We start from the raw sequence: 27848 nt of genomic DNA, 5'->3' as shown, positions 1-27848 counted from the left end.
AATGTGTGTATGAGTGAGCAAAATGTAAGAGTGAACGGAGGGTGAGTGAGAGTGAGTGACTGGTTTCTCGTCCCTTCAGATGAGGCACCCCGAAAATCGCTGGAGAGGCGTGTTAGCTTAGCTCAATTGGTAGCGCCCTGGACCAGTAATCCAGAAGATGTGGGTTCGATCCCTACAGCTGGCTAACCTTTTCAGTGACTTTCATCTTTCATCGTTTATTACTTAGGCAATTTGAGGCGTTGTTTGTTTCTGTCCCCTCTATGTTGTTCCAGCCTCAGAACATCAGTTTCTCTTATCGTAACGGCTGTCCGTACTCGTGAAATGAGCGGCGTTACGATGCTGCGATCTTCAGACGATGCCAGCAATGAGCCCGGGCACCTTCGGTAGCCTATACTGGCGTACCAGATTGATCATATACTGAAACACAGTTTGTTGGGGCACGTTCGTTAAGCGTGGTGTGGCAGAACTCGTCTGTAACGCTGACGGGAATGTGTCTTTGCAATTAACACGTACGCCTGCAACGAGTCAAAGGTATCACCTAACTTCCTGACATCCCTCCCTGTCAAATATTGTGTTTTTAATTCAAGTAATCGTCTATAATATGATTACCTAATGGGAGAGCTATCAAATCCATATAATTTTTCTTTCACGACTTAAAACACCATTTTCAACACCATATTCCCAGATCAAATGGGGTAAAAAGGGTGTATAGAACGCTGACACCTTTTTCAACACCTCTTATTACAACACTCTTAACGATCGACACGAGATAAAATGTGGTGTATGTCGATGTCACACCTTCAATGATGCTCTTTTTACACATTTTGCTTCAATCAGCGGGATAGAAAATGGTGTTTTTGTAACAATACACCTGTTTTGAGCGAATAAAGGTGTAAAATGATTTACTGCGCACCCTTTAGCTCTTTTTGTGGGTAAATCCCACTGGGGGAATAGCAAAGGAAAGCCAAACAACGAAGGTAGGTGAAGCAAAAAAAAAAAGGTTGATTTATTACAATTATATACAAAGGTATATACAGTATTACAATATTATATATAATATATATATATACAATGTTATATTACAATGTATATACAGTATTACAAAGGTATCTAGGGGTATGGTCAACGTTGCGGTGGAAGCTCCGCCTTCGTCAGGATTGAGAGATTAGAAGGGTGTCTTGAAGCCTTTGTTGATTTGTAGGTTGACGTCACAACGCGGGTTTGCACCACCTGGCGGTCGTCAGTAGGTCAAGCTGGGGAATGTTGTTGTGTCAAGTCCAGGCGTGAGGTCATCGTCCTTGGGGTCGGAAGGGTGTCCAGAGTCCCGCTGAAAAGAAAGAAAAAAGGAAGCAGTACCTTATATAAGCAGTTAAAGTTCTCACTGTTGACAATATACCTGGGTCTTCGTTAATGGTGGACTGGGATTTGGAATGGCGGACTATCTACAAATTGCCATTGTCGCCATTTTCCCACGTATTTCTAGCCATTCAGCACGTCAAACGCTGGTAACAGCCATATGCCGACCCTCGCCCCCTTTTTTTTTTTTGTATAAAAATGCACCACCTCAAGTCTAGGTCCTGGGAGAACGTGTGACGATCCATTTAGAAGTTGGCTCATAACAGATTCTAGTGTGACGGATCCTATACAAGTCCAATCTGAACCGAAACTGCCCTATAGCCAGAACACTTCACGACTGGCTTAAATGGCTCACACGATACTCACACGATACTCACACAACACAATTTCGGCAGAAATTATTTTATCCAACCATTTGAAAACCGTTTATAAACCTTGGAAAACAATAATGATGACTCGAATTCGGGATTCACCGAATTTTGGCGAATTTGCCTGGTAAAGCCGAACCACAGTTATTTCACTGTGGTACCGTACGCGTTAGGTTTGAGTTACCTGTGCTTGGAGGATGAGTCCATTATCACAACAGCGCAGGCCCTTTTCGGTTATATACAGGGCTTTATGTTTCTAGTCTTTTTGAAGTAGCAGAATCGAAAAAGAAAAAAAAAAGTCACAACGGCTTATTTAAAACGGAAATTCTCGTTGCGTTATTCTAATTAGAAATGCAAGGAACCGTTACTGACTCTTCACTCCCTCTATCTGACTAAGTCGCTACCAAGCATCGAATTTACTTCAGAACATGTCAAAATTCCATCTGTAAGCCCGTATAAGGATTGGATATGTGGGCACAAAATGATGTTTGTGGCGATTTCGAAATCTATGCCTTAATATATTCCTCCTGATTCGTGTTCCGCGCAACGAAAATTTACTATGTTACTGGCCGTCGAAGACGGCTTCTCGCAATATCGACTTTTTCTCTGTATTGCTCAAGACATATTGTAATCGGGGAAGACGCTCTTAATACAAAATATGCAGCATCGAAGGTGCTAGTCCAAAGTAAGATTTAGTTCCGTTCTTTTTTTTTCTTCTCGCATTGGCACTTCATGTCAACAGCTATGAAGAAGTCGACAAGTGCGAACGATCCACTTCTGCTTGCGTGGTGCGTGATCATCCCGATTCCTCTCTTTGAACGACTGGTGGGTTTAGGAGTTCGCTCTGTCTTTCGACAAATAATCGGTGCTTATTCACTTTAAGTAACTTTCCGGTTCAGCTCTCAGTAAAGTGTAAATGTAAATGAGCTTGCTGTTCTAAGTCATGTTGCGTACGTATCGATCAGAGACTGCCATGTACAGACTCACAAATTCTGTCCATAACGGATGCTCCACGAAAATCCTCCTACTGAATAATTGAGAAACGACTAAGGCTATCGAATAACTTTCTCTTCGGTAAAAATCCTTGAGGCATCGGCGCCAAAGGACTGAGCAGTTAGAGGCTCTTTTGCATACGTTCATTAATTAAGCGAGACTCATAACCTTTCAATTTAATTTCGGGCGCTTTCGAAAAACTTGCTTAACAATCGAGAACTTCAGCGAAAGATAGCACAGGAAGAAACCGGCGTTGACACTTAGTGATTTTTTTTTTTCGAGAGATTAATTGGTTTCGGTTTACATATTTCTGCGCGGAGCAGCCTGACAATGCGCTCTTTCGCTCAGCTATCCGGCTGCCAATTACGTGTTTATCCGCATGGTTCACACACGGGGTTAACGGACCATACGGAACAGACCGAACAAGAGCGCTATGAGAGATGAAAAAAAAAAAAAGCGAAATCTCACGGGTCCTGGGGAGTTTCATTTTAGATACGGCCACTTCTAGTCCTCCTCTACACTGTGTTCAACCACTTTCAAAATACTGACTGCAGTTCCACAAAGCGTAATGCACCCCCGCTTCGTAATGCAACGAAATCGAAGATGGACATTATCTTCGTTGTTGTTCCCAGAACATCCTATGTGAGAATTTGGACGAACGAAGAAATAAAAACCGGTATGATAGCGACGTTTTTCGCTGCTGTACAAAGCGGGGCCACGCCATCCATTGTGGAACAGCTAGACACTGTGTTGAGAGGGAGAGAACACAGCCGAGAGGGGGACACAAAGCGGCGCACCTAAACCGAAACACTGTAGCATGCACGGAGATTTTCATTTTTTCATCCCTGGCGCACAATACGCTGTACGAGATCGCTATGGCTTCCATTTTTGCGGGTCGGAGACCTCGGGTCGTTTACAACTTCCTGAGTTAAACAAACGGCACATTTCATTAGTTATCTAACCATCAAAGGGCGTGGGAGGCATAATAATAATTCAGACTAATTTCGTAAATTTATTAAACTTTCTGCTGGTTATTCAAATTATATTAAACTCGAGCAGGCCGTACCACCAATAATATGCCGTGCTACTTTGGAAGGAAAAACTCAAAATGGATTTATGAACGCTTCGCCTCGCTTCTTGTGATCCTTTTACACTGAAAATGAGATTCTTGAAAGGCAGTTTTCTTTTACAAAAAGACAAAAACGAAAGGTGGCTATGGAGTTTTCGGCTGAGCACAATTGTCCAGTACTCTGAAGAGGAGAAAATTGTAGGAAATAATTTGGTCGTTAGGGCCCGCAACAGTAAACAGAAATGCTTGAGAAAAGAAATTTTTCACTCAACTTGTGGCTCAATACCACTGGGCGTTTGTAGGAAACGTGAAATGACGAGGTGAATAATCGATGAATAACCAATTAAGTCCTTAGTATGACGGAAACCCCTTATAGCGAAGGAATGTCGCTGCATAAAGACATAAAATTCACAATACGAGGCCTGTTCTACTAGAGAGCCAACCAGCGTCCCTTCGAAGTTTCAGGAAGAAATGTAGCGCGCGACAGTGCGGGATGATATTGGCCCAATGCCAATGTGAACGGTGCTTGAGTGTTATTCATCCGATCTCGAAGCGCCTCTGTTTGGCATCAAGCTGCTAGTCGGCGAAATTCATTATGCGGCTCCCCTATGTCATCGCTGTGCAATTACTGAACGCCATCGTTATGTAACATCTTACACGTGCCACTGTGTTTCCATTAAATGAAACCCTCATTGTCATCACCGCATCCCCGTCCGCACTTCTTACGCACGCTAGTGGCTGTGGTAACGCAAATACGTGATATTGCGCGGAGTCGGCGGACGTCTTCACTCAATGCATTGAAGCGGTGCTCCTCCAAGCGCACAAACAGTCTTGAGACCTGCGGAGTACCATATGCGAGGCAGACTGTCCGTAGCTCTTTGCTTTTTGTTTTTCCATGCGAACACGAATGGCGGTCGCACTCTACCCGACCTCAACAATCTGAGTGGCCTCTGTCTAGTTTCTACGCCTTCTGTTTTTGTACATCATTCCGTACAGCTGCTCCATCGTCCCTCCCCCACCCCATCCCCTTACAAATATGTTCTTTCACCTATTGCCCTGCTCCCTCTGCTATGCCGTGGATGAGCCTGCAAAGTTAAACGGCTGCAGTTGACGGTTGCAAAGTTAAATAATGACAGTTGAATGATGGCAACAGCAACGACACTGCGTTACGACGCGACTGCAAAGTTGTCCTTCCTCGATTCTCGACCGCTTTCCTCTGTGGTGTCCTGCGCGGTGATGTTACAGTTAAGCCTTACACTGCGGCAAATTTCAACGTAGCCCTTCGTGTCCTTCAGCATTTGAGCGATGTAGAAGACTTCGGCCAATATAAATACGTTTTTCTCCTGCAGTCCAAGCCCACTGATTTCGTCTCAAATCAGCATTCACATCCCGCCGTAGGCTCACCTCCATGGGGACAATAGTGTGTCGTAATAAAGATAGGAGACCACACGTTCAGCTGAGGTTGAATTGAGTTCCTTCCGCTGTAAAAGAATATTCGGGCAGCTCATGTGGAGCAGCTGTAGAGGCTTCGGCCATCAGACCTCTCTTTGGGTCTTGCACGGCCATTATGGCCATTCCAGTAAACGATAATAACTTGATGAACCATTGATGATCACGATGATATTTTGGAAAGTCAACAACATAGTCATCCTTCCGTTGCTGATACACGACTGCTGTCTTCTTGGGATGCAAACTAAACAATTTATTGCTGTCTGAAAGCGCCTTTGTGGTGACACGGTCCTCGCTAAAGGTCGTTCACGAGTGGGAGCGTCCAAGAGCAATGTGAAAGAAAAAGCCATATTAATGGCCCAGCTTTTCTGCCAATATCTTGGAACTTGAAGGGCTTCGAGGGAGAGCTTCGCGACGTCACGGTTCAGGAGACGCGTCAGTCTCAATCCCAGGTATTGAGTCAGTCATGTACACAAAATATGGTGGCACTGCTGTGCGTACTCGATCCCAAGAAGTTCATTGAGGGTGTGAGGCCTTCCAAGTATTTTCTGGATATCTAAATACCTGCTGCTGAGGTCCACTACGTCAGAAATGGTAGTTTCTTTTCTTACCGTACTGGCCTTCACTGCAGAATTTTATGAAGCTTTTCTTACTGCTCATGCACCATTTTTCTCATCGGTATTTGATGCGACCTGTCACTTCAGTGTATTGTTTCAATATCTCGATGAACGCGAATTGTAAGTAATAGCGAAAAATATAATAGAGCACCTATACCGTCCGTAACTGCAGATACTAGAAAGCTTTAGTGCATCGTACGGTATCGCCTTTGCGTACGTAAGGGATAGCGTTGGTGGTTCTGCGCACGTGCATTACATAAAGAGAGCTTCGCGCATTGCGCAGAACCACCACGTCATTCCTTACGTACGCAAAGGCGATTGCGTACGATATACTAAAACTCTCTATTCGCAAGGCGCTGTCAGTCAATGGCCCTGTCAAAGGCTGTCAAAAAACGACATCAAGTAGTCTGACGTAACATCAGAAATTTCCGATGTTTTCCAAGTACGTATGCGACATAAAATTGTGATGTCTCTTCTGCTGTCTTCTAAGCACTCTGATATTTCATTAGAGAAGACTAATCTGCCCTCTGATGTCTTCAGAAGACGCTGATGTGACATCAGAAAACTGACATGCGATCTCTGATATCTTCGCGACAGGTTGATGTTTTGGTTTGTTATTTTAGTTTTGATGTTCATGCTTGACGCTCTCTCTGGTGTTCTCCGCGCCAGCTTTGATGTTCTGATGTTATCCTGTTTCACGAATCGCGCATGCGCAACCGTCTTTGTAAGATTTGAACGCCCGTGGGCCGGCGTGCACAAGAGTGGGAACGTCAGCTGCTGCAATCCGTTTCAATCCCTCTTAATTCGTGTTCACATCATTATACATACGTTCAGCCTGTCTCAGGTCTGTACATCAGGTGTCTCAGATATGCTCTAATCCCAGCATCAGGCGAACACCATGTCGCTTGATGTCACATCAGAAAGATGTGATACACCCTGACAGCATCAGCAGGTTTTAAGTAGTTTCATGGCACATTAGAAATCCGCGATGTACACAATCGCGCAGAGTCAAGAAAAAATATTTTCTTTGCAGCTTTCTTTGATCGTAAAAAATGTCTGGTGTAGCATCGGGTCATCAAGGTCCCAAATACAGCCTGACGTTAACATCACGATTTTGTGATGTTTTTTTACCGGGGACACGTAGTGTTGTCCATATATCTGGTACAGGAATTGAATTTTCTGTACTCTTTCATCCGAGGGCACCGCACGTGCGCTAACGATACACATTTGTTTTGCTCGGCCGTATGTAGCAGTGTCGTGTTTGTGAATTCTGCATGCATCTGGAGTGCGTTTTACTTCGTTCAACAGCTTGAGCTGCTGGTTAGGGGTAGCATCTGATTCTTCTTCGCGCGACAACGTCGTCCTTTCTCCCAAGGCCGTGCTCTGATTGGTGTAAAACTTTGGTGTAGAGAATGACGTTTGCGCCTTTTTATAGAAAAGAAATTCCGGCATACTCTCAACATCCGGCGTTTGCTTTTGTTTGTATGTATTCCATCGAATAGCAGTCCAACTACGCCATTATTTCATGTGGGATTTTATACCGTTGGGATACTGTTGGGATACCGTTGTCAGTGGTCAACCAGGAATAAAATGAAACCATAGTTTCGGAATCGATTGGCACGGATGCTTAAGGTCTTGAAATCTTCTTTGGTGTAGGCGCAGAAAAACGACGGGCACACGGTAGTGCCACGTACTGAATTCTGACCCCTAGGTAGGCAACGTCGTTTCTCCGCGCGATATGGGAGCGCACATGTGCTAGTGACGGAGCCACCTGGAGGGACTGCCGCGGTTCGCTAGCCGAAAAGGTCTTCATCGACTTCTCTCCTTCCTGTGATGGAAGGCTGAGTAATTGAGTTCCACCCGTGACGCTTCCAGCAGCGTTCTAGTGTGTATAAGCACATTATGTTGGGTATCAACGGATATGGGAGGCATATCGTGCGGGCGAAAATTTATTGATCCGCCACCATGGCAATACCAGAAACAATTTGAAAATAATGGGTAACAAACTATAACAAAGACACGTTGTAATAGTCTCCCCGAATGCAGTGCTTGTGCTGAGGCGTTCTTTGTGGGTTTGGACAAAAAGGTTACGGAACACGCGAGCGGCGTACTTTTTCCTCGGTGCGACACTCCATCGGCTGGCGGAAGCCTTAGAGTTTACTGCTTCGGAGGGGCGGAAGGGTGCGCTTTTAGCGACACACCGTGGTAGTTTCGATATTGAGTGTGCTTGCGAAATTGTTTGGGTGTCGATCGACCGTTTCCCAATGGCAGCTCTGCTCTGAAGGTGTTTGTGATGCTGTCGTTGTGGTAACATGGATGAGTCCAGGCCGCAATAGGTCACAGTGTGTTTTTATTACAAAAGAGATTAGCGCGAAAGCAAGCAAAAGCCACGTGTTCTCAGGGGCATGAAAAATAATACTAATAGAAAAAACAAAAAACAAGCTTCAGAAAGAGATACATGGATAGAGCTGCAACTACAATTCCTTTACGCTCATTTTAATATCTAGTCATCACACCTTCTGCTGAGATGACGGCAGCCATCCGTTGTCGAAGAGACCTATAGAGACGGTGAACCAAGTCTAAAATCTTCCTGGAGCTGGGACCCCTCGGTAAAGATGGCCTCCCACGAGGCATGAGACGTCTTGGCTAGGACGCATTGCGGGAGGCCATCTTGCACCTAAAGTTTTGTCCAGACCTGTACACAAAATATGTTTCCCTTTGACTATTACTTTTGTGAATCGTGAAGGGTTATGAAGGAGTGTGTGGAGGCGGGGCAGTTGGTGTACATTCATCGTGACTAAGCACCACAAGAACGTGGACAAAGAACGAAGACAGGACGACTGCTAGCAGGCGTCCTGTTTTCGTTCTTTGTCCGCGTCCTTGTGCTGCTTAGTCACGATGAGGGTTATGAATATCGTGTTATATTTTCGTCTGTGGCTCACATCAGTTTCAGTCGTCGGCTTCTGAACGATCGAATTCTCAACGTTTAGGGAATTTTTGTCAGCACAAGGATATTTGTAGAGCAGACACAGGACCGATAGCCAGATGCCTCGCGGCGCTAACGCGAACTTTAAAAAAAAAGAAAAAAGTCGAATAGCTCTGTGAATGTAATACGCGCGTGCGATCTTATTATACAGGGTGTGTGCAGAAAAACGTGACCCGCATTTAGGCACATAGCTTGTTGCCTACCTAACTAACGAACTTCCGGTGGCGCACGATGGCGCATTTATGCTTGCGAAATCTGTAGAAAAATTGTGGAAGCCATACCCAGCTTAAAAAATAAACGGAACAACGAAAACGTCGGCTTCCGTGCATCGGAATAGGGCAACATGGTGGACAACAGGGTATATGTGAAAGGGCAACATGGTGCACGTAGGAGAGTTGTGTTCAAGTACCGCTAGGGGAGCTATCGGTGCATAAATCGAAACGATGTCCCACATGGATGCTCATCGGCAGTACCCCTAGCGGTGCCTGCACATAACTCTCATGAGACTGAAATGCACTACCATGTACTGTCATGACTGGCCTATTCTAATGCAGGGAAGCCCCTGTTTTCGCGCTCTGTTTATTTTTTTACACTGAGTATGGCTTCCAGGATTTTTTTGTAGCTTTCGCACGCATAAATACGCCGTCGTGCGCCACCGGAAGTTCCTCGGCTAAGGAGACAACGAGTTACATGTAAAAATGCGGGTCATGTTTTTCTGCACACACCCTGTATTATAGGCTAATATAGGCGTGCTCAATGCACTGCCAAGGCTATTGAGAGGACCCCTTCATGCGTACTTTCCTCTAAGGATCCCCGTAGACATACCGAGAATTCGCGGTTTTACAACACTACGTGCTTCACAAAGAACCACTCACATTTTTCTTATTGTGCAAGCGTCTGGGTCATCACTTACAACACCCATTTACGTGCTATGGAAACTGTTCAGAATCGTGCTATAAGGATTATGTTTAGATTACCATACTTGTCTTCTGTTGCTTCAATTATACGCGATCACCAGATACTAGCTATTAAACAAATAATATCTCAACACATATTACATAGAACATTTGGCGTTTTGAGCGGACACCTCCCTTGAATTACCATGAACTTCGGGCTGTTCGCAGCACGAGAGCAGGGGCTGAAGGTCTCTTGAAATTCCCTATCGTTAAGGCTAACTACGGGAAACTAACCTTTTTGTTTCGAAGTGTAAATGAATGGTTTTGATTTGATTTGATTGTAAGTTTAATGGCGCAGCGGTAAATGAATGGAATAACATACCACCAAACATAAAAAGCGTCAAAAAAATTTTTGAATTGAAAAGACTAGCGAAATATTTTTTGTTGTCAAAAATGTATCAAGATTAATTTAACCATATAATGCATATGGTAATATTACTGATTTGGGGCATGAAGACGTGCAGCTGTATCTAGTGCGTGCATTGCTATTACATGTGTATTATTCTTGTGTATTGTTTTTCATCTTTGCATTGTTTTCGTGACTCTTAGCTTTGTATGTCACACGGGGGACCCATTAACCGGGAAACTGTTCCCTCTGAGTCCTCCATCTGTCTAGACTGTACTAGCCATTAAGCTTTGTAAAGTTTAAATAAATTCAAATTTAAATACAACCCCCCCCTCCCAAACCGAGGGTCTGGATCCGTCCCGGAGTATACCACCAAGTCGGCGGCGTCCTCGTGCAGGCTTGAACCCGCAGTCTTCGGATAAGTGAGTGGACACGTTACATACTACTCCACAGAGATCAGTAAAAGTAAAACCAGGGAAAGTGCCACTATTGGAATTATGCAGTTACTGGTCATAAAGTCATTATTATTATTTTATTACAGTCAGTGAGACGACTGTAAAGTGAATGACTTTACAAATATTACCTCGGGCAAGGGAATCGAGCGTTGTGTTTGTATCGGAGTTTATAAGCCGTCTCTAAGGTGACACCATTTGCATACGACAACCTACAAATTTTTTATGTACGCTTTATGAGCGGTTAGCTGAGAGGTGACGTGTTCTACACGAGGCTAAAGAAAATTTAGGCAATACCATAATTAAAATTTAACAATGCGTATAATTTACATTATGCATTGTCTTGAAGCACGTGCATTACTGTTGACTACTGCATTACTATTGAATAATGCAACGGCACGCTCTGACACCTGGCAAACAGTATCGCATTGGCAAATGTCATGACAGTTGGCAGATGTCAAAATATTATCGCATTGCAAATGTGAGCATGGTTCCCTGGGAAGTCTGCATTGGGCGGACGGTACCCATGCGGGGCTCATACCGCAGTGTTATGGAGTCATATGGCTCGGTCATGAGGAGCACGCGTGTATTATGTTTAATAGAGTTCCTCATAAAGCCTGGTCCACACTATTGCGTTTCAATGTGTCCGTCGGCGTTGCGAATCGACGCAAACCCCTTCGAAAGCGACGGACGCATATAGGTTCGCCGGGTTCAGTTTTTGGACGGAGCGACGCAAGAGTGCCGGTCGTTGCCCCGGTAACCGTGCCGCCCCGCCCCTCATCTTTTGTTACTTCACTTCACGTAGTCGGCTGAAAGCCGTTTCTCGTAAGGCAAGTTTGCAAAATTGCGAACGTGAATTAGAAACCCATGCGTCCGTCACACAGAGACGTTGACGGACGGACGTATTGAAACACAACAGTGCGGACAAGGCTTGTACAACCACCAACAAAGAGCATTTGCTTTCTTCCTGGACGCATTCGATCGCAAAATCAGAACCTGCACTGTTGCTTTCCTGCATTACTCGAGACATTGCTGACCTCGCGAGGCAAACTACAATGAGGATTGTTTTCTACCCTTTTCCTGGCGCGCGTCATCATCTTCTGTTACTGCAGGGGTTTTGCCCTTTGACATGATTGTGGCGAACACAACAAGAATCTCGTGCGAGAGAATGAAAAAGCTGCCCGCGCCGTCGAGCACTCCCTCGAGATCCTCTGATTGGCAGGAACTTCATTATGATCGCCGGGGGTTCTCTCAAGGAATAAGGCCGTCTCGCTGCACCGACAGTTAGCTTAATGGCGAAGGGAATCGGTAGAGTCCTTTAATCTTCGTTGTGCTTCTTGTAGATTTTGTTGTAACGTACGTTGCGCGGGAAACATAGAAGAAGAGAGACCGCTTCTCTATAGTACCGGATAAAGTTAACGAGATGTACAAAAACGAAAGTTGTTCACGGAAGTCTTCAGAGCAATTGTATGTAAGCGGAGGAAGCAAGCAATGACTGGAAGAGCCGAAGTGCACACTTTCGAGGACGACAGCCGCGGGGGACAACGTATAAGCCAAAAAGGAAGCATTTCCGCATTTGGTGCGCTAGTTATTTGTGGTTGATAAGCTACTGCAGCATTTCTAGAGAAAAATGTTAAACGAAGTGGGGTCGGCTTACTGCTTCTCCCAGCTGATTTGTGTGTATAGCGGTTTCGACGGGACCTCGAGATAGTGTGTCCTCCATTTGCTGTTCACTTTTCTTGTTGTGAATAAATATAGTTACGTTTTGTATGTTAGAGGAACGGAAGCATACCGAGTTCTAGAAGGGTGATTTTTTTTTAATTATCTCTCCTTCCGAAAAACCAGAATAGCATGTGGAAAACAGGACAGCGGGTAGGAGTGACTATGTTTTACGGCTGAAATAACAGAAGAATGGTGTCACGAGATGATGGCGGCTTCGTCGTCATCACAACGATTTAACAGGCTGCCCGTCGCAGAAAGCGTTAACGGGATAACACTAATGCTGGTGTTGCCGACGATATGAGTACCAATAACGCTGTGCAGCGGCGAATCTTGCAGCCATGGCGGAGCTTTTGGCATTAGTTGGGATTCCGCTGGCTTCCAATGTCGGATTTCACTGATGACGGTGTTCATCTGCCTAGAAGCCTTCAGACAATATCTATTTCTAGCCGTATGTCGTACACTGATAGATCTGTTGCGCTATAATCGAGGCCTCTTTCTAAGGTACCTCCCAGTACAGCACACTGCTGACATGACGTCTTGCTGAAAGGCGATTGATAGGAATGTAGTAGCACGTCCTGAAAACGTGGGCGTCGTAACCATGAACATGAGTGCTGGACGAAGAAGGTCCCTGTTGATGGAAGTGCCGTCCGACTTATAGCATGTGGTCAGTGGTTGCTTGCCGACGCACTCGACGTCTCTTTGAATCAACGTTTTGTAGGACACTAATGTTCTTGGCTGCATCTCTTCGTGTTCTGAGTTAGACCTCGCAGCTGCATCAGGAGGGAGTCCTTCAGGGTCTTGTACCATTTCCTCTGGCACTTTCTCTCTTCTGGGTGGGAACTTGCTATCAGGTACCCTGGTCCTTCTTTCTTGTTCGCTGTGATCTGCTATGACAATTATGTCTGGCATTGAGAGCAACATGCTGTCCGGCGTTCCCGCTCCCTATTCTCCATCGTTTGCTTCGGGTCGTGTGTCCGAACTGATGTTTTGCTGTCTTTCCATGTACCGTCTATCTTGAACTTCAGGATGCGCGAACGTCTGAAGCCTTTCTCAAGCCTTCTGCTCTTCAGGCTGCCCTTTTGCAGTTTGAGGCCCTTCGAGGACGTTTCCTCTCAATTCTTCACAGATTCGCTTGATCGCTTTAGGTTCCATGCTGTCCGTAGGCCTCTCAGCCTTTGCCTGCGTTATCTTTTCAGGTGGTAGATCAAGGTACGTCGCATCTGCAGCTGGTAGTTCTAGAGGTGTGCGTGCGTGAGCACAGTCTGCTACCACTATATCGCTGCGGAGATGCTGCTGTTGGCCAGGCATCTCGCAGTCCAAGTTGACAAAAGCGAGGTCCGGCGGCTGGACTATATCGTGCGCTGCAGGCAACTTAGCAAGCGTTGATGACACTTGTGCGGTCGTTGATGATGTCCCGGGAGGCGCGCGGTTGCTCCGTTTTGAGGTTGACATTGAAACTGATACATTTGTTCTTGCCGCTACGTATCTTTTAGCTCTGAGAGGTGCAGTTTCTATCTCGTCTTGGAGAACTACTTGCTTCGTGTACAGTTCTTCATATTCGTCCTCGGTAAGCATCTATTCTACCTCGCTGTCGATTTGTTGAAGATGTACGTTTAATCTGCATAGTTGCTCCATCCTTACTTGAAATACGATTATGTCTTGCAGTTCTTCGGTGGATCGTTGTCGTTCAAGGTCGGTCATAAGATTTCCACTTGCGTTCGCAGCTCCTGTCGCTTGTGGATGAGGTCAGATCGTTCCATTCTGCCAAGTTAGCCCTGTCGTTACCCACTGCTGTCTTCCCTGTCGGTTAAGCCGTTCAGTGTAGTCAGGTTCGTAAGGCGATAACGTTCGTCGTTTGTTCAGATCCTGGTTTCAGAGTCCGATTTTATCGATCCGTTCGTGTTGCTAGCGTCGAAGGTGCGCGGGTTGAGCTCTTTCCGATACTTAACTTCATTCCCGAGAGAGCTTAACAGCAACTGAAGAGCTTGTTTATGAAAGACCACACCAGTGAGGGTGGGAGCGTCCGCAGATCGCGGTTGCATTTTTTCACCGAGCGTTCGGCTAAATTGTAGGGCCATGTCGTTTAGCAGAGCTCGTAGCAGTACTGAATACAACATCGAACAGTATGACTCCACTGTCTTCCCTAGACATTCTAACCCTCGAATGTGAGCCTGAACGGAATCGTGCAACTTGCGCAATAGATATATTTGGCGGCTAGATCTTACTGGTTCTATCTCGGCTAGACGTCTTATCGTGCCGCGGGAGTCCGCGAAGTTGCTCCTGAATCAGGAGATTATCGTTCCCAAAACGATCGCGAAGGATGCTGATTGCTGTTTCATACGTGCCGGACGTCAGTTGCAAACCTTTCACTGCGTTGGCAGCTTCTCCTTGTAGCGCGGCCATGAGATAATTTGAGTTTGAGTTTGATTGTAGAAAAAAACCGGAAGATATTGAATTCGTCACCTGACGAATTCTGCTACTCCCACAAAGGAAATGAAATGAATGAAGAGAGAAGAAAACTGAAAAGATGAAAAGATAAAAATAGAAAGACGTCACCCCTCCCAGTCACCGAACTTTACGTGCACATGCGTAGCTACATCCCCTAGAAGTGAACTGAATTGCAAGAAACTAACAGGAACGGGGAACTCGACGACACATGCCTAGAATGCGGTCCTAAAATTCATATTCCATATCACTGCTCACTATGAAGTTGACAAGCGCTGATAACGCCGCGTCTCTCTTCTTGGGTTCCCATACACCCAGCGCCTTGACAATATCGAAAGTTCTATTGTCCAAGCGGGCTAGAGCAGACTTCAGTGTTGCTCTTTGGGATGCATACATTGTGCCGTGCACAACGATGTGTTCCGTGTTTCCCACAGATGCACACACTGGACAGTTTGCTGAACTAGAATGCCGACTCTATGGAGAAACTGTTGACCATACGTAACGTTAAGGCGAAACCGATGCAAAAGTGTTTGTATAGGTCGCGGTTTGCTGGACGGAACACGGAATTTCAGCTCCGGGTCGATCTGATGAAGCAAGGATGATCGCCTGTCGACTTGTAACCATTGGCTTCTGCATATGTCTTCTGTCAGCAATTTTAACATGTGTTTTACATCTGACGAGAAATATGTTACCGTGTGCTCGGTTGACGATAGGTGCGCTATATCCGCCATCTCATCTGCTGCTTCATTACCCCGTATGCCAACATGTCCAGGAATCCACTGAAGTAGTATGTCGTGGCCAGTATCTATTGCTTTCTTGTATGCGGTGAGAATGTCCCGTACTATTGGCACCATACAGCCACTTCCCAAGAATGGTGTTATGGCTTGGAGGCCGGCCTTTGAATCGCAATATATGACCCATTGCGCGGGCACCTGCGTGCGGCCACATACTGCATTGCCAGCTGCATGGCTACCAAGTCCGCTGTTGTCGACGATGTTCTGGGGGAAAGCCTTGACATTCCTTCTCTACTGCTGTGGTACAACAAACGCTGATGAAGACCCAGACGTTGACGTCGACCCGTCTGTGAAAACTGCGGTCCTAGCACGATGGCTCTCCATCAGAGACAGACAGAGATGGTTGAAGCCTTTTGGTGATATACACCAGGAACAGTCAGCGCGATACGAGGAAGTTGCAGTGTCCACGGAGGATCGACCGCCGTTAATGTCAACTGGGCTTTTGGTAAAGCACAGCGATGTGGAGCGATCATGTTGATGAATTTACGTGAATGAATATAATGGAAGTTCGCTGGCTTTTACTGTAGCTACGACATTTGAAGTTGCACAAGGTACACCGAGGCAGACTTTTAGGCTTTTCGATAATACGCTTTGCAGCGTCCTCGGTGACGTGTCGCTTATTGCAGTACGGGCAAATATCCATGCAGTACCCATGCAGTATCCATGCAGTACGGGCAAATGGTAGGCCATCATCTGCCGAATGGGTGCTTTATGTATGGCGAGAAGAGACGCTGTCGACATTCCCCAGCGGGAGCCACTGATGCGCCGTAGGATGTTGGTACGTGCGTCGGTTCTTTCCTGGAGATGTTTAATGTGCGCAGTCCACGAGAGCTGCGAGTCGCTGATTACTCACAAGAACCGATGATGAGACAAGCTCCTTACTGGCTGGCCGTCAAGCCTCAGTTCAATAGTTTTCATTTTCTTTCGACTGAAGGGAAGAAATACGGTTTTCTCGACTGATATGTCCATGCTCTTCTCCGTTGAGAAGGAGACCGTGCAATCTAACGAATTTTGAAGGCGCTGCCGCAATGCAGGAATCTGCACGTCAGAGCACCGTATACATATGTCCGTCGGCGTACATAATAATGTGCACGTGCTTCGGCAACCGTTGCGGTAGGTTCGCCATGACCACGTTGAACAGCAGGGGACCCAACACGCCGCCCTGTGGCACCCCGCTTGAGAGGCCATGACTGTCACTATTCCCGTCTTCGGTCTGCACATACACTGACCTCCCTTCAAGGTAGTCTGCGATCTACCGCAGAGACCGACCTTGTATTCCTAGGCTATACAGATCATGTAGGGCGTGGCTGTAACTGACCGTGTCGTACGCCCTTTTGATGTCTAAAAATGCTGCCGCTGTGGTGCGACCTTGCGCGCGTTCATGTTCTACGAAGGTCACCAGGTCTAATACGCTGTCCATAGTGCACTTGCCTTTACGGAAGCCAGACATGCATTCTGGAAGCAGCTGGATGGAAAAGATGGTGCTAAGTCGAGTGGAATGAGAATTCAGTTTGTCGCTAAGAGATAGTTTGCGGTTGTCGTGGATCGTAGACTGAAATTGACTCCAGAACTGTTGCCACTGATGTCTTTTTCATCAAATTTCATAAGGTCCAATTTAGGAAGTCGTACTGCCGATATATACTGCAGATATACGACTAGTCTCCCAGAACCGTCTTTATAACGGAGCGTCGACTGCCCAAGCGAACCAGTCAGCCGGCACAGGTTGCGACACGTTCGAGCTCTGAACACGACATGCTGCTGCCGCAAGCCAAGTGTGACGAGCTCCCACGATGGTGGTGACGTAGGTTATCAGAGACCAATTGTTGTTTTCCACGTGTGAACGAGATTTCCAGTAGCCACAGTCTTCGTATCAGCCGAAAAGTTGAAACATGGGCAGATGATAAGTGGCAGATTCCTAAAGCACGGGTACGGTCAGCTGTAGATCCTGCGAAAAAGTAGACGATGAGCTGAGCTTCGAACAGGACATGCTGCTGCCGCAAGACAAGTGTCACGTGAAAGCGTCGTGTACCCCGCATTAAAGCGCATTGATTAGAAACCTCCGGGTCTGCTGCCACGGTCTTCCTGGTAATGCAGAATAGCGGGCACGCCGTTTTCTTTTCTTTTTCTTCATCTTTTTTTTTTTTTTTTTGTTGCAGTGCAGGAGGGACATAAAATAGCCTGAGAAACGGTCTCAAACTCAGAAAGACAAATTTGGATCCACCGAATACATAACAGACCTGTCGGTGATGTCTCGGCTCCATTGCTCATGTGCTAGTGGCTGGATCATCCCACACTGTCGAACATCCCACGTGACGTGAGCGCAATCCATACTTATGATAATAATACCATACGTGTTTTATATACTTAATTTTGATATATTTGTTTTTCTTTTTTATTTCTTTAGATGTATATATACAATATTGTATTGCACAGCGGTGAATAAATGAGTCGGGGACGGCAGTAACATGAGAAGAACTAAAGCGAGAGAAGTCTATTAAGTAATTTAATTGATAACGAATAGCTCCAAGAAAGCCGCATGGAGGAGCTGCCTCCAAAACGTGGTTCCTCTCTGTTACTTTTGAATTCCAGGAGCTAATCATTATCTGTTAACATACGAACTTCTGTTCCTTGGTTGTACTCATGCAAGTTCCATCTCTGACTCACTCCATTAATTTGCGGGCTTCACATACTCCCTCTTCGCATACTATTATACATTACCAGTCATGGGCAGTATCGAAGATACATGTAGCTTCGATGCTATCTTTCGATACACTTTGAGTATCGGCATTAGGTATCGCGTGCTAAAAATGAGAGTGTCGGTTTATCGGTATCGAAAATACATTTTTAGTGTATCGTGTATTTTAACGATACTGGATACTAAAAAAAGGACGCAAATACTGAGGCTGTTGTGAGACTTGGGGTCGGCGGCGCTCGCTCAGGCGGTAGTACAGTGTAGGCATGTCGACCATAAATTCGCTCCAAGCTTACGTCCGCGCGCGCGCTCCGTCGTCAAGGTCGCCGGGAAAGGTGGCCCCGGGCCGTGCTCTGGGTCGCGCTCGCGGCTTCTAGATGGTTCCTTTTACTTTTTGTTGTTTTCCTTCTAGCTTTTAACGAAGAATGTTCAACTTCAAACGTCTATTATCGCCAAAATAGATGCTCGGTTCCCCAAGCCCACGGCGCTTGCACCTTTTAGCACAGAGCAAAGTCAGAGGCTACCGGGTAGGTACTGCAGTACCAAACGAAAAACGGCAGAAAAAAAGTTTAAGGTTTATTCGTATGCATAGTCCAGAGCTCACAGACCGGTACACATGAAGAACATTATCTTAAAGAATTGTTTTTTTGCTAGGCTGCTTATGGAAGCGGTCGTTTCAACGTACCCATGGCTTCAGTCCAATCTAAAGTTCTAACAAGGCTAGCTGCTTAGACAGTGCAGCTTCATTAAATCCGTGCGGTCGAATACGTTTAAGCCCTTTCAGAAAGGGTGCGCTATAAAAATACACTAAAGGTTACAGATATAACGGATTTTTTTTACTTCCCTCATCATATTACCAGCTTTATTATATTGAGACTTCAGTGATGTAAACTTCGCTAACCATAACACCATAGATTGAGAAGAACTCGTCAAAAAGAACTCGTTACGAGTTAAGTTACCAAGTTAGTAACGAAGTTATTCAGCCTGAAATATAACTCGCAGTTACGGAGTTACTTAGAAAAAAAAAGAACGAGTTACTTCCAAGTTACTTCGGACACAAAATAGCACTACACAGGTGCAGCGCGCATGAGCAGTTGAGTTCGACCTTGAGTTGCCTGCAGAGGAGTGCAGCACGCTTAGATCGTTTTCGTATATGTCCAACAATTCGTACGCTTTGCATCTTACTCCCTGTGGGCGCACAATGGTTCAGCTTCATTTCAGTGGCAGCGGTTCTTACTCCCTGAATAGAATACTGTCATTGATCGAATATTACATTCTGCGTGGCATAAAATGCCATGAAAGAACCGGAGAGAAAGCAAGAAAATAGGTAGACGTGAGTGAAAAGCGAATTAAAAGTAACTTGGAACTTAGCTTAGGTTACTTTGGCGAAGTTACCTGAAAAAGAAACGAGTTCCTGCGAAAGTTTCCATGGCACAAAAGTACCGAGTTAAGTTACAAGTTACGAAAAAAAGGAACTTAGTTACAGTAACGAGCTACTGGTAACGAGTTACCTCGAACTCTGCATAACACTAGCTTTGTTATATTCGGGATTTCGGTGATGTATCGAAGTATCGACGATGCGGTATCTGCATCGAAAATAAATTTCGGTTCTGTATCTTGTTTCGGTATCGGAAATACAATTTTTGAGGGTATCGAGTATCGGGTATCGAAGATACTTTTTTGAAGTACCGTGACCAGCCCTGTACATTACTTTCTGTCGGAAAATAACAAATCATGGACTCACCCATGGGCAGCGCATCAAGCTGCTTATTGCAGCAAACAACAACAGCAGCACACACACACACACACAAACACGGCTTTTCTCCCCCGATGTGCGAAGAAGTGACAGCGAGAGCCGCATCATCTTCGCGTAATGTTTTCACGGCTGTGTTCACCACACACACACGTACACAACTGTTTTCACACTTGCTTTATTCAAGGAGCGACAACATACCTTAATGACTGTAAAGTATGTTGGATCAGTAGCATGCCCGAGTGGGTAAAAGCATACGCTCGTTTGTGGTAGCCAAGGTCGTGCTGAAGGCCGGAAGGGGGTGGGTTCGAAACATATACCACCGGATGTGCCTCCTATGGTTTTCCTCGGGTTTCCCGGCTGATTTTCCAGATGAACGTCGGCACGGTTCCGACAGAAGTCGGCCCACGACGCGTCCTAACCCCCCCCCCTTTTCCCCCACTCCGCCGTACTGTCCTCCCTCCATCTGTTCACGTCTGTATGCCACTCATAGCGAGAGTTGCGTCTCGGTGTTGACACGGAATTAAAAAAAAGTATGTTGGAAAGGCGAAGAACTGCAACTCCGTGGGAATGTTCTTGCCATGACTACGTCAGCGCACGTACCGTTGCGAGTTGAGGGGTGCGTCAGGGGTGCGTCTAAAAAACATGCAGGTTGCGAGACCATGCGTTCTTTCGGGCACTGATGTCGACGTTAAAGGGGCCCTACACAGGCCGCCAAACATTTCACAAATGTTGGTACCCCATAAAAGAACGCAGGTCATAATTCCCAAATATACATTTTGTTCGGCTCTTGCCAGCTTATTGACTCATATAAATGCTGCTAACCCGCGCGCCTCTCTCCACCACGCACACGTCACCTGGCTAAGTAGCCTTTTGCCGTCCAAAACGGGGGGCCGAGCTCAACGCTCCTGGAGGGACTTGACGTTTCAAGTGTCAAGCCAATAAACAGGCTTCATTATCAGTTGTCAGGCGGAGTGCTCCGTTCGTTTGTGTGGAACTACATTTTGCGCTCCGTGGTTCCTAAATTCAGCGTCATGGCATCTCCAACATCTCCGGCTGGACTAAGCAATACTGAGCGCCTAACTCTGACGCGAACGTCAACATCGCCGGGTGCTATCACATGACGCGATTCGAACCGGGGTGCCTCGGAGTCATAACGTGACATGGCCAGCACGCTAACCACTGAGCCACGCTAGTTGGTGACGCGATGCCGCGTGGCTCAAACCAATGTACGGCAGCCCAGTTGTCGGAACCATTCGAAGATGACGAAGATGACCCATCGCACACCTGAGATTCCGGAACTGTAGCGCCGGATATTCAATTGCGCTCGCGGTATGCTGCGTACTACAGCGCGGAAAATGTAGTGCTCGTGTGATATCTAAACTGAACGCATTTCTTTTCCAGTTTGAGGTTGTAACTCTTTAAATTTTGAATCGAATAATACTCGCTTGACAGAATGGCGTAAATGCAGGCTAGCTGGTGGATAAATTCCATGATAGGCAAGCCTGAGCGATGGGCAAGACACGTAAACAAACACAACTTCGTGTTTGTGTTTGTTTACGTGTCTTGCCCATCGCTCAGGCTTGCCTATCATGAAATAATACTCGCATTCATCTACTCAATTTCCGCGAGTCAGATACAATCATACGTGGAACCCTTGATCGTAATTGGTGAGGAGAGTGCCACGTCAAAATGACGTAAAGATAGAGCGCAGAGCGGAGGTAAAAAGCGAAAGAGTACAGTGAATATTTCATCCGTATGCAAGCACCTTTTTTATTTGAGCTCTAGTAATTACAAGGAGCTTTCACTGCCTAAGTTGCAATACTATAACGCAGAGAAATGCGCGCCTTGCATACCTCTTTACGGCCCCTTTAAAGTCTCCGGTGATTACGATGAGTACGTTCTCGCGACACAGTGCGTGAAATGGCTGACGAGGAGGTCAGGGGGTCTGACCCCCTATCGAAATGCACACAATGCATTTGGAATATGGCAATCGTCGAAAAAGCCGGACAGTGGCGGACAGTGGCATCCACGCATCTCTCGATTACCGGTCCAGTGCGTAAACAAATTACGTCACGTTGGCATCTGCCTTCCGGCGGCACACTCACTCTCTTCACATTCTCTTCAACATCTCTTCTCATACACACACACATACATACGAAACAAGTACGAGACAGCGGCGTTTGGTGAACACGATGGAAAGTAACTATGCTGAGCCTGAAACACAAAGAGCCAACAAACACAGGGTGCCTCAAGGTGCATAAGAACATGAACAATTGAAATGTGATGAAAGATGAAAGTCACTGAAAAGGTTAGCCAGCTGTAGGGATCGAACCCACATCTTCTGGATTGCCGATCCAGGGGTCTACCAATTGAGCTAAGCTAACACGCCTCTCCAGCGACTTTCGGGGTGCGTCATCTGAAGGGACGACAAACCAGCCACTCACTCTCACTCACCCTCCTTTCACTCTTACATTTTTGCTCACTCATACACACATTCATACGACGGAAATCGACGCAAGCGGCACCTGTTGAACAACAGATAAACTGATGTTCTGAGGCTGGAACAACATAGAAGGGACAGATACAAACAAAGCCTCATAATGTTGAGGCTTTGTTTGTATCTGTCCCTTCTATGTTGTTCCAGCCTCAGAACATCAGTTTATCAATTGAAATGTGACCGCCGTCGAAACAGCCAGTCGAAACGGCGGGTATTGAACCACACATCTCTCGATAACCGGTTGAGGCCGTCTGGTTGTGTTAGTCTCTTTGTGTTGCAGGATCAGAACAGTTACTTTCGATCATGTTCAACGAAGTCTGAGTTTTATCCCGCGGCTATAGCAGTATAAATATTTAACGCGTCCAGAATCACCTTACCATTTTTTTTTCTTCATAGCTATATTTTCATAGTTTTTCATAGTCATTTCATAGCTATACTTCATAGATTTTTTTTTGGTGGTGGTGACAGCACCAGAACACGTCGCTAACCTCTTTGGACTTAACGCATTCCAGGAGGCCTGTGTCGTCCCGGCTGTTCCGGATTCACCGTAATCTTCTCGTCTACACGTGCATTACCTTTGCCTGGTGCGTGAAGCCGGTTCCTACAATCGTTACTGTCGCCTCTGGTTATCGTCGTGTGCACCGTGCCCACGCGCTGGTTGAATGTAACCCGGAATTTACGTCATCACTTGTCAGCACCGAGACTACAAAAGCGGCTTACTCCCACTGTCCTGGTTTATTTTGGTGGTGGTGACAGCACCAGAACACGTCGCTAACCTCTTTGGACTTAACGCATTCCAGGAGGCCTGTGTCGTCCCGGCTGTTCCGGATTCACCGTAATCTTCTCGTCTACACGTGCATTACCTTTGCCTGGTGCGTGAAGCCGGTTCCTACAATCGTTACTGTCGCCTCTGGTTATCGTCGTGTGCACCGTGCCCACGCGCTGGTTGAATGTAACCCGGAATTTACGTCATCACTTGTCAGCACCGAGACTACAAAAGCGGCTTACTCCCACTGTCCTGGTTTATTTTGGTGGTGGTGACAGCACCAGAACACGTCGCTAACCTCTTTGGACTTAACGCATTCCAGGTCAGTGTTATTACTATACTTCTTCTTGCACTGCTTGTAAGACTGTCACTGCCACCACCAATATCTGCTGTTGATTGCTGACACTTGCTTAGTACGCCTGTTGTAACGACTGTTCTGTACGCAACAACACTGTGTTTACTGTGCCGCGTGTACTTGTGCCGCGACCAGTGAAATAATGAGCAAAGAGGTAACAAGGATCTGTGAGGAGTTGAAGCGTGAGATAAAGCAAGACATAAAGTTGGCTAGGGAGGGTATGGAAAGGGAGCTACGCAACGAGTTACGAGAGTTAAAAAATAGTATGGACTTCTTCAACAAAAATTTTGAAGAATTCAGAAGTAAGATGGAAGCCTTGTCTGTTGAGAACAGTAACTTACGGTCAGCCAATGAAGCATTGCAACGTGAATGTCATGGCATGAAAACGCAACTAAGAGATCTAAATCTGAAGAGTATCCAGCTCGAACAGTACTCCAGAAACAGAAACATCGAAATCAAGGGGATACCTTTCATACAAGGTGAATGTATCCCTGGTATATTAAAGAAGCTCGGCGAAGCAGTAGGCGAACCGATATGTGAATCTGACATTGATGTCTGTCATCGAGTCCCTGTAGTGAAAGGGCCTACTCAGAATATTGTTGTTCAGTTTTGTCGGAGGGGAAAGCGTGACACTGTCCTCGAAAGATCAAAGAAAAAGCGTCTAACTTCCTTAGATCTTGGCTTCGCTGACAGTCAGCCCCTGTACGTCAACGAGCACTTGTGCCCCGATTTAAAAAAGCTACTGGGGATGACTGTTGCTGCAAAAAAAGAAATGAAATGGAAATTCGCATGGGTGAAGCATGGTAAGATTTTCGCCCGGCAAGATGAATCATCCCCAATTGTTAGTATTCTCAGTCCTGATGACCTGTCCAAAATGAAGTAATTATAGTTGCTCTCTTTGTATCTTTTGTGTGTGCATGGGCTGATAGTTATGCCGACTAGGCCAATTGACTGTCATTATTATTCCGTTGATGAACTAGATTGTTTCACTAAAAATGCATTTTCTGTTCTTCATTTAAACGTTCGTAGCCTTCGAAGACATCATGATGATCTAGGCAATATGCTGTTAAGCTCCAAATTGGCATTTTCGGTTATCGGAGTCACTGAGACATGGCTAAATGAGGCTGAAACATCCCTTTATCAGATACCCGGTTATTGCTCTGAGTTTGTTTGTCGCAAAGAAAGCCCACATGGCGGTGCTGGTGTGTTCATTTCTAGTGATTTGTTGTACATTCCGAGAAGAGATTTATATATTGCCAATGAGAAATGTGAGTCTATTTGGATTGAACTAGACAAATGTTGTTTCTCGGGGCTTCGTCGAAACATTATCATTGGTATTTTGTATCGCTCTCCGAGCTCTTGTTACACAGATTTCTGTCATTATTTAGACGTGTTATTAAGCACCGTTTGTCGGGAAAACAAATATGTATTTTTACTCGGTGATGTCAATATTAACCTTGGTGATACATCTGCATCGGCCTGCTCCGAATATTTTGAGTGCTTAGTTAGCTATGGTTTTACATCCGTTGTCAACATTCCAACTAGGGTGTCTGACTCATGCAGCAGCACTATCGACCACATCTTCACCAATTTCGACCACATACACGCTTCAGGGGTAATACGCCATGAGATCACTGACCACTATCCTATTTTTGCAACTTGCGATTTTCACGTTAAGGTTAACCGAAATACTTTCTTGAAACCATCTCTCAATCAAGACAAGTACATCGAGATACTGAATACCACAGATTGGTCTGACATTTACGAGCTAGAGTCCAGTGAAGAAGCTTACGCAGCTTTTGTGTCCCTCATCACCAATGCACGCGCTCGGTGCACAACATATAAAAGGTGCGGTGGGAGGTTTAGTAGTCCCGTGAACCCGTGGGTAACCACTGGCCTCCTCAATTCCATTCGTAGGAGGAATAATCTCTACAAGAAGTTAAAAAGATACCCTCATGACAATAACCTTAAGAATCGATACAAGAATTTTTCAAATAATTTAACCACTCTTCTTAGGGTCGCTAAAAGGGAATATTACTTTGGTGAAATTGAAAAATATAAAAGCGACCCCAGGAAAAGTTGGAGGGTCATCAATAATTTTCTAGGCAGAAATAAGGCACATGCTTTCCCCCCCGAAATGTCCTCGGGTGAAAATCTTTTAAAAGGTGACAGTGAAATCGCCAACGCTTTCAGTATCCATTTCACTACAACACCCAGTCAGACTTGCGCAACTTCGCCATTTGTACCTCTGAGTAGGCGTCATCATTCTTTCTACTTGCGACCCACGTCCCCTGAGGAGGTAGCAAACGTGATATCAGATCTGCGTAATACCGCTCCTGGTCTTGATGGTATTTGCTCGAGTCACATCAAACTTGTAAAGCACACTCTTGCTCCCGTATTAGCACACATTTTTAACCTCATGTTTAAGACCGGCACTTTCCCTACTCCTTTAAAACTTGCTAGAATTACACCAGTCTACAAAAAAGGCAAGCCCACCCTTATCGATAACTATCGTCCCATTGCCATCCTGCCATTTTTTAGCAAGGTCTTCGAGAAACTTCTTGTGATTCGTCTCAATAATTACATTGAGAAGTTCAATCTGCTCACGCCGAGCCAGTTTGGATTTAGGCGCCACTCGTCCACTGAATATGCTGTACTTGAACTTACTAACAAGATCAGAGGTGCAATCGACTCGGGCCAAGTGACCGCAGCTGTTCTCATCGATTTAAGCAAGGCATTCGACACTATTGACCATACCATTCTTTTGTCTAAATTAAATAGCTATGGCATTTGTGGTCCTGCTTACACACTTATATCTAACTATCTGTCCAATCGCTCGCAGGTGGTTAAAATTAATGATGCGTTGTCTTCACCCGTAACAACTAATAGAGGTGTTCCCCAGGGCTCTATTCTAGGTCCCCTACTGTTTTTACTATATGTTAATGACTTACCTAGCTCCACCATTCACTCACAGTGCATTTTGTACGCTGATGACACCACCATCTTCTTAGCTGAAAATGACATTAACTCATTGCAGGCTAAACTAAATGAGGACCTTACTAATGTTGTTGACTGGTGCCGCACCAACAAGCTAACTATTAATAATAAAAAAACTGAATTCATTCTCTTCCATAGCCCTCAGAGGAAACTACCGCTACTGCCAACTTTAACGCTAAATGGTAGCTCTCTTTTACCTACTGGCAAGGTAACGTTCCTGGGAGTAACGCTAGATACCCATTTGAAGTTCACATCACACATCTCAAACATATGTCGTCGTGCGGCTTACGGCCTTCATGCGTTATCCAAGGTCAAATATTTTTTTCCACTCCATACACTTGTGTCATTATATTACGCTTTCATACATTCCCATCTCTCTTACTGCATCACATCATGGGGATCCACATATATCTCTCATCTCTCGTCTCTAAACCGCTTACAAAGAAGAGCTATTCGCATCATTACATTCACTCCCACAGTATGCAGCAGTCGCCACCTCTTCATATCACTGCGTATTTTGCCACTCATGCAGCTGTTTCATTTCCGCGTTCTACTGCTTCTGTACAAGCATTTGTCAGGTGTCTTCAACAATCAGTGTCTTGCAGTAGTCGTTCCATCTAGATCACCTCGCTCCGGTAATTTTCTCCTGCCACGCACAACAACCAACTACGGGAAGCAAACATTCACCTTCGTTGCTGCCAAACTATGGAACGCCTTGCCCGATAACCTAAAGTCAGTACGTTCGTTCCATCGTTTTCGGATCATCTTAAGGAACCATTTCATGAATTAGTTACTCATATTCATACACATTCTTTTCATGCATGCTTTTTCAACTATTTGTCTTTTTTCTGCCATGGGTTTTTTCGCCTACGCTGTTCACCTTCATAAACGTCACAATTTTGCTCAATCTCAGTTGTTTTTATTTCTTATATTTATTTAATTTGTTTGTTCTTCTTTTTCTTTTGTGCGTATTGTGCTTTGTCCCATACTGTATTGGATACCTTGTTCTGATGTTGTCGCCACATATGATATGATATTCAGATTGTTTCCGGGAGGCCCCACCTCTAGCTATGCTACGGGGCCCCCACTGTGTACTATGTATTGCAAATATTACTAATAAAATTGAATTGAAATTGAATTGAATATTAGTCGTAAGAATTCAACCAATATGCAAACGGTGAGTGCAAGAATGACATGCAAGAGTCTTCGCACATGCCGTTTCAACTTAAGCT

General features: G+C 45.5%; 2 protein-coding genes across 4 annotated transcripts in view; both read left to right on the top strand.

Moving 5' to 3' along the window:
- The window catches only part of LOC135391614 (guanylate cyclase 32E-like), a 548591-nt gene that overhangs the window by 270761 nt on the left and 249982 nt on the right, over positions 1 to 27848 (top strand). The window lies entirely within an intron of this gene.
- On the top strand, positions 22956 to 25091 carry LOC135391613 (uncharacterized). The gene has a single exon (XM_064621931.1). The coding sequence runs from the start codon at positions 23762 to 23764 to the stop codon at positions 24500 to 24502; it is 741 nt and encodes a 246-aa protein (XP_064478001.1). The 5' UTR covers positions 22956 to 23761; the 3' UTR covers positions 24503 to 25091.

This window comes from Ornithodoros turicata, chromosome 4 (genome assembly GCF_037126465.1).
Source record: "Ornithodoros turicata isolate Travis chromosome 4, ASM3712646v1, whole genome shotgun sequence".
NCBI lineage: Eukaryota > Metazoa > Arthropoda > Arachnida > Ixodida > Argasidae > Ornithodoros > Ornithodoros turicata.
The sequence above is the reverse complement of the archived record's forward strand: the minus strand, read 5'-3'. Positions and strand labels throughout refer to the sequence as shown.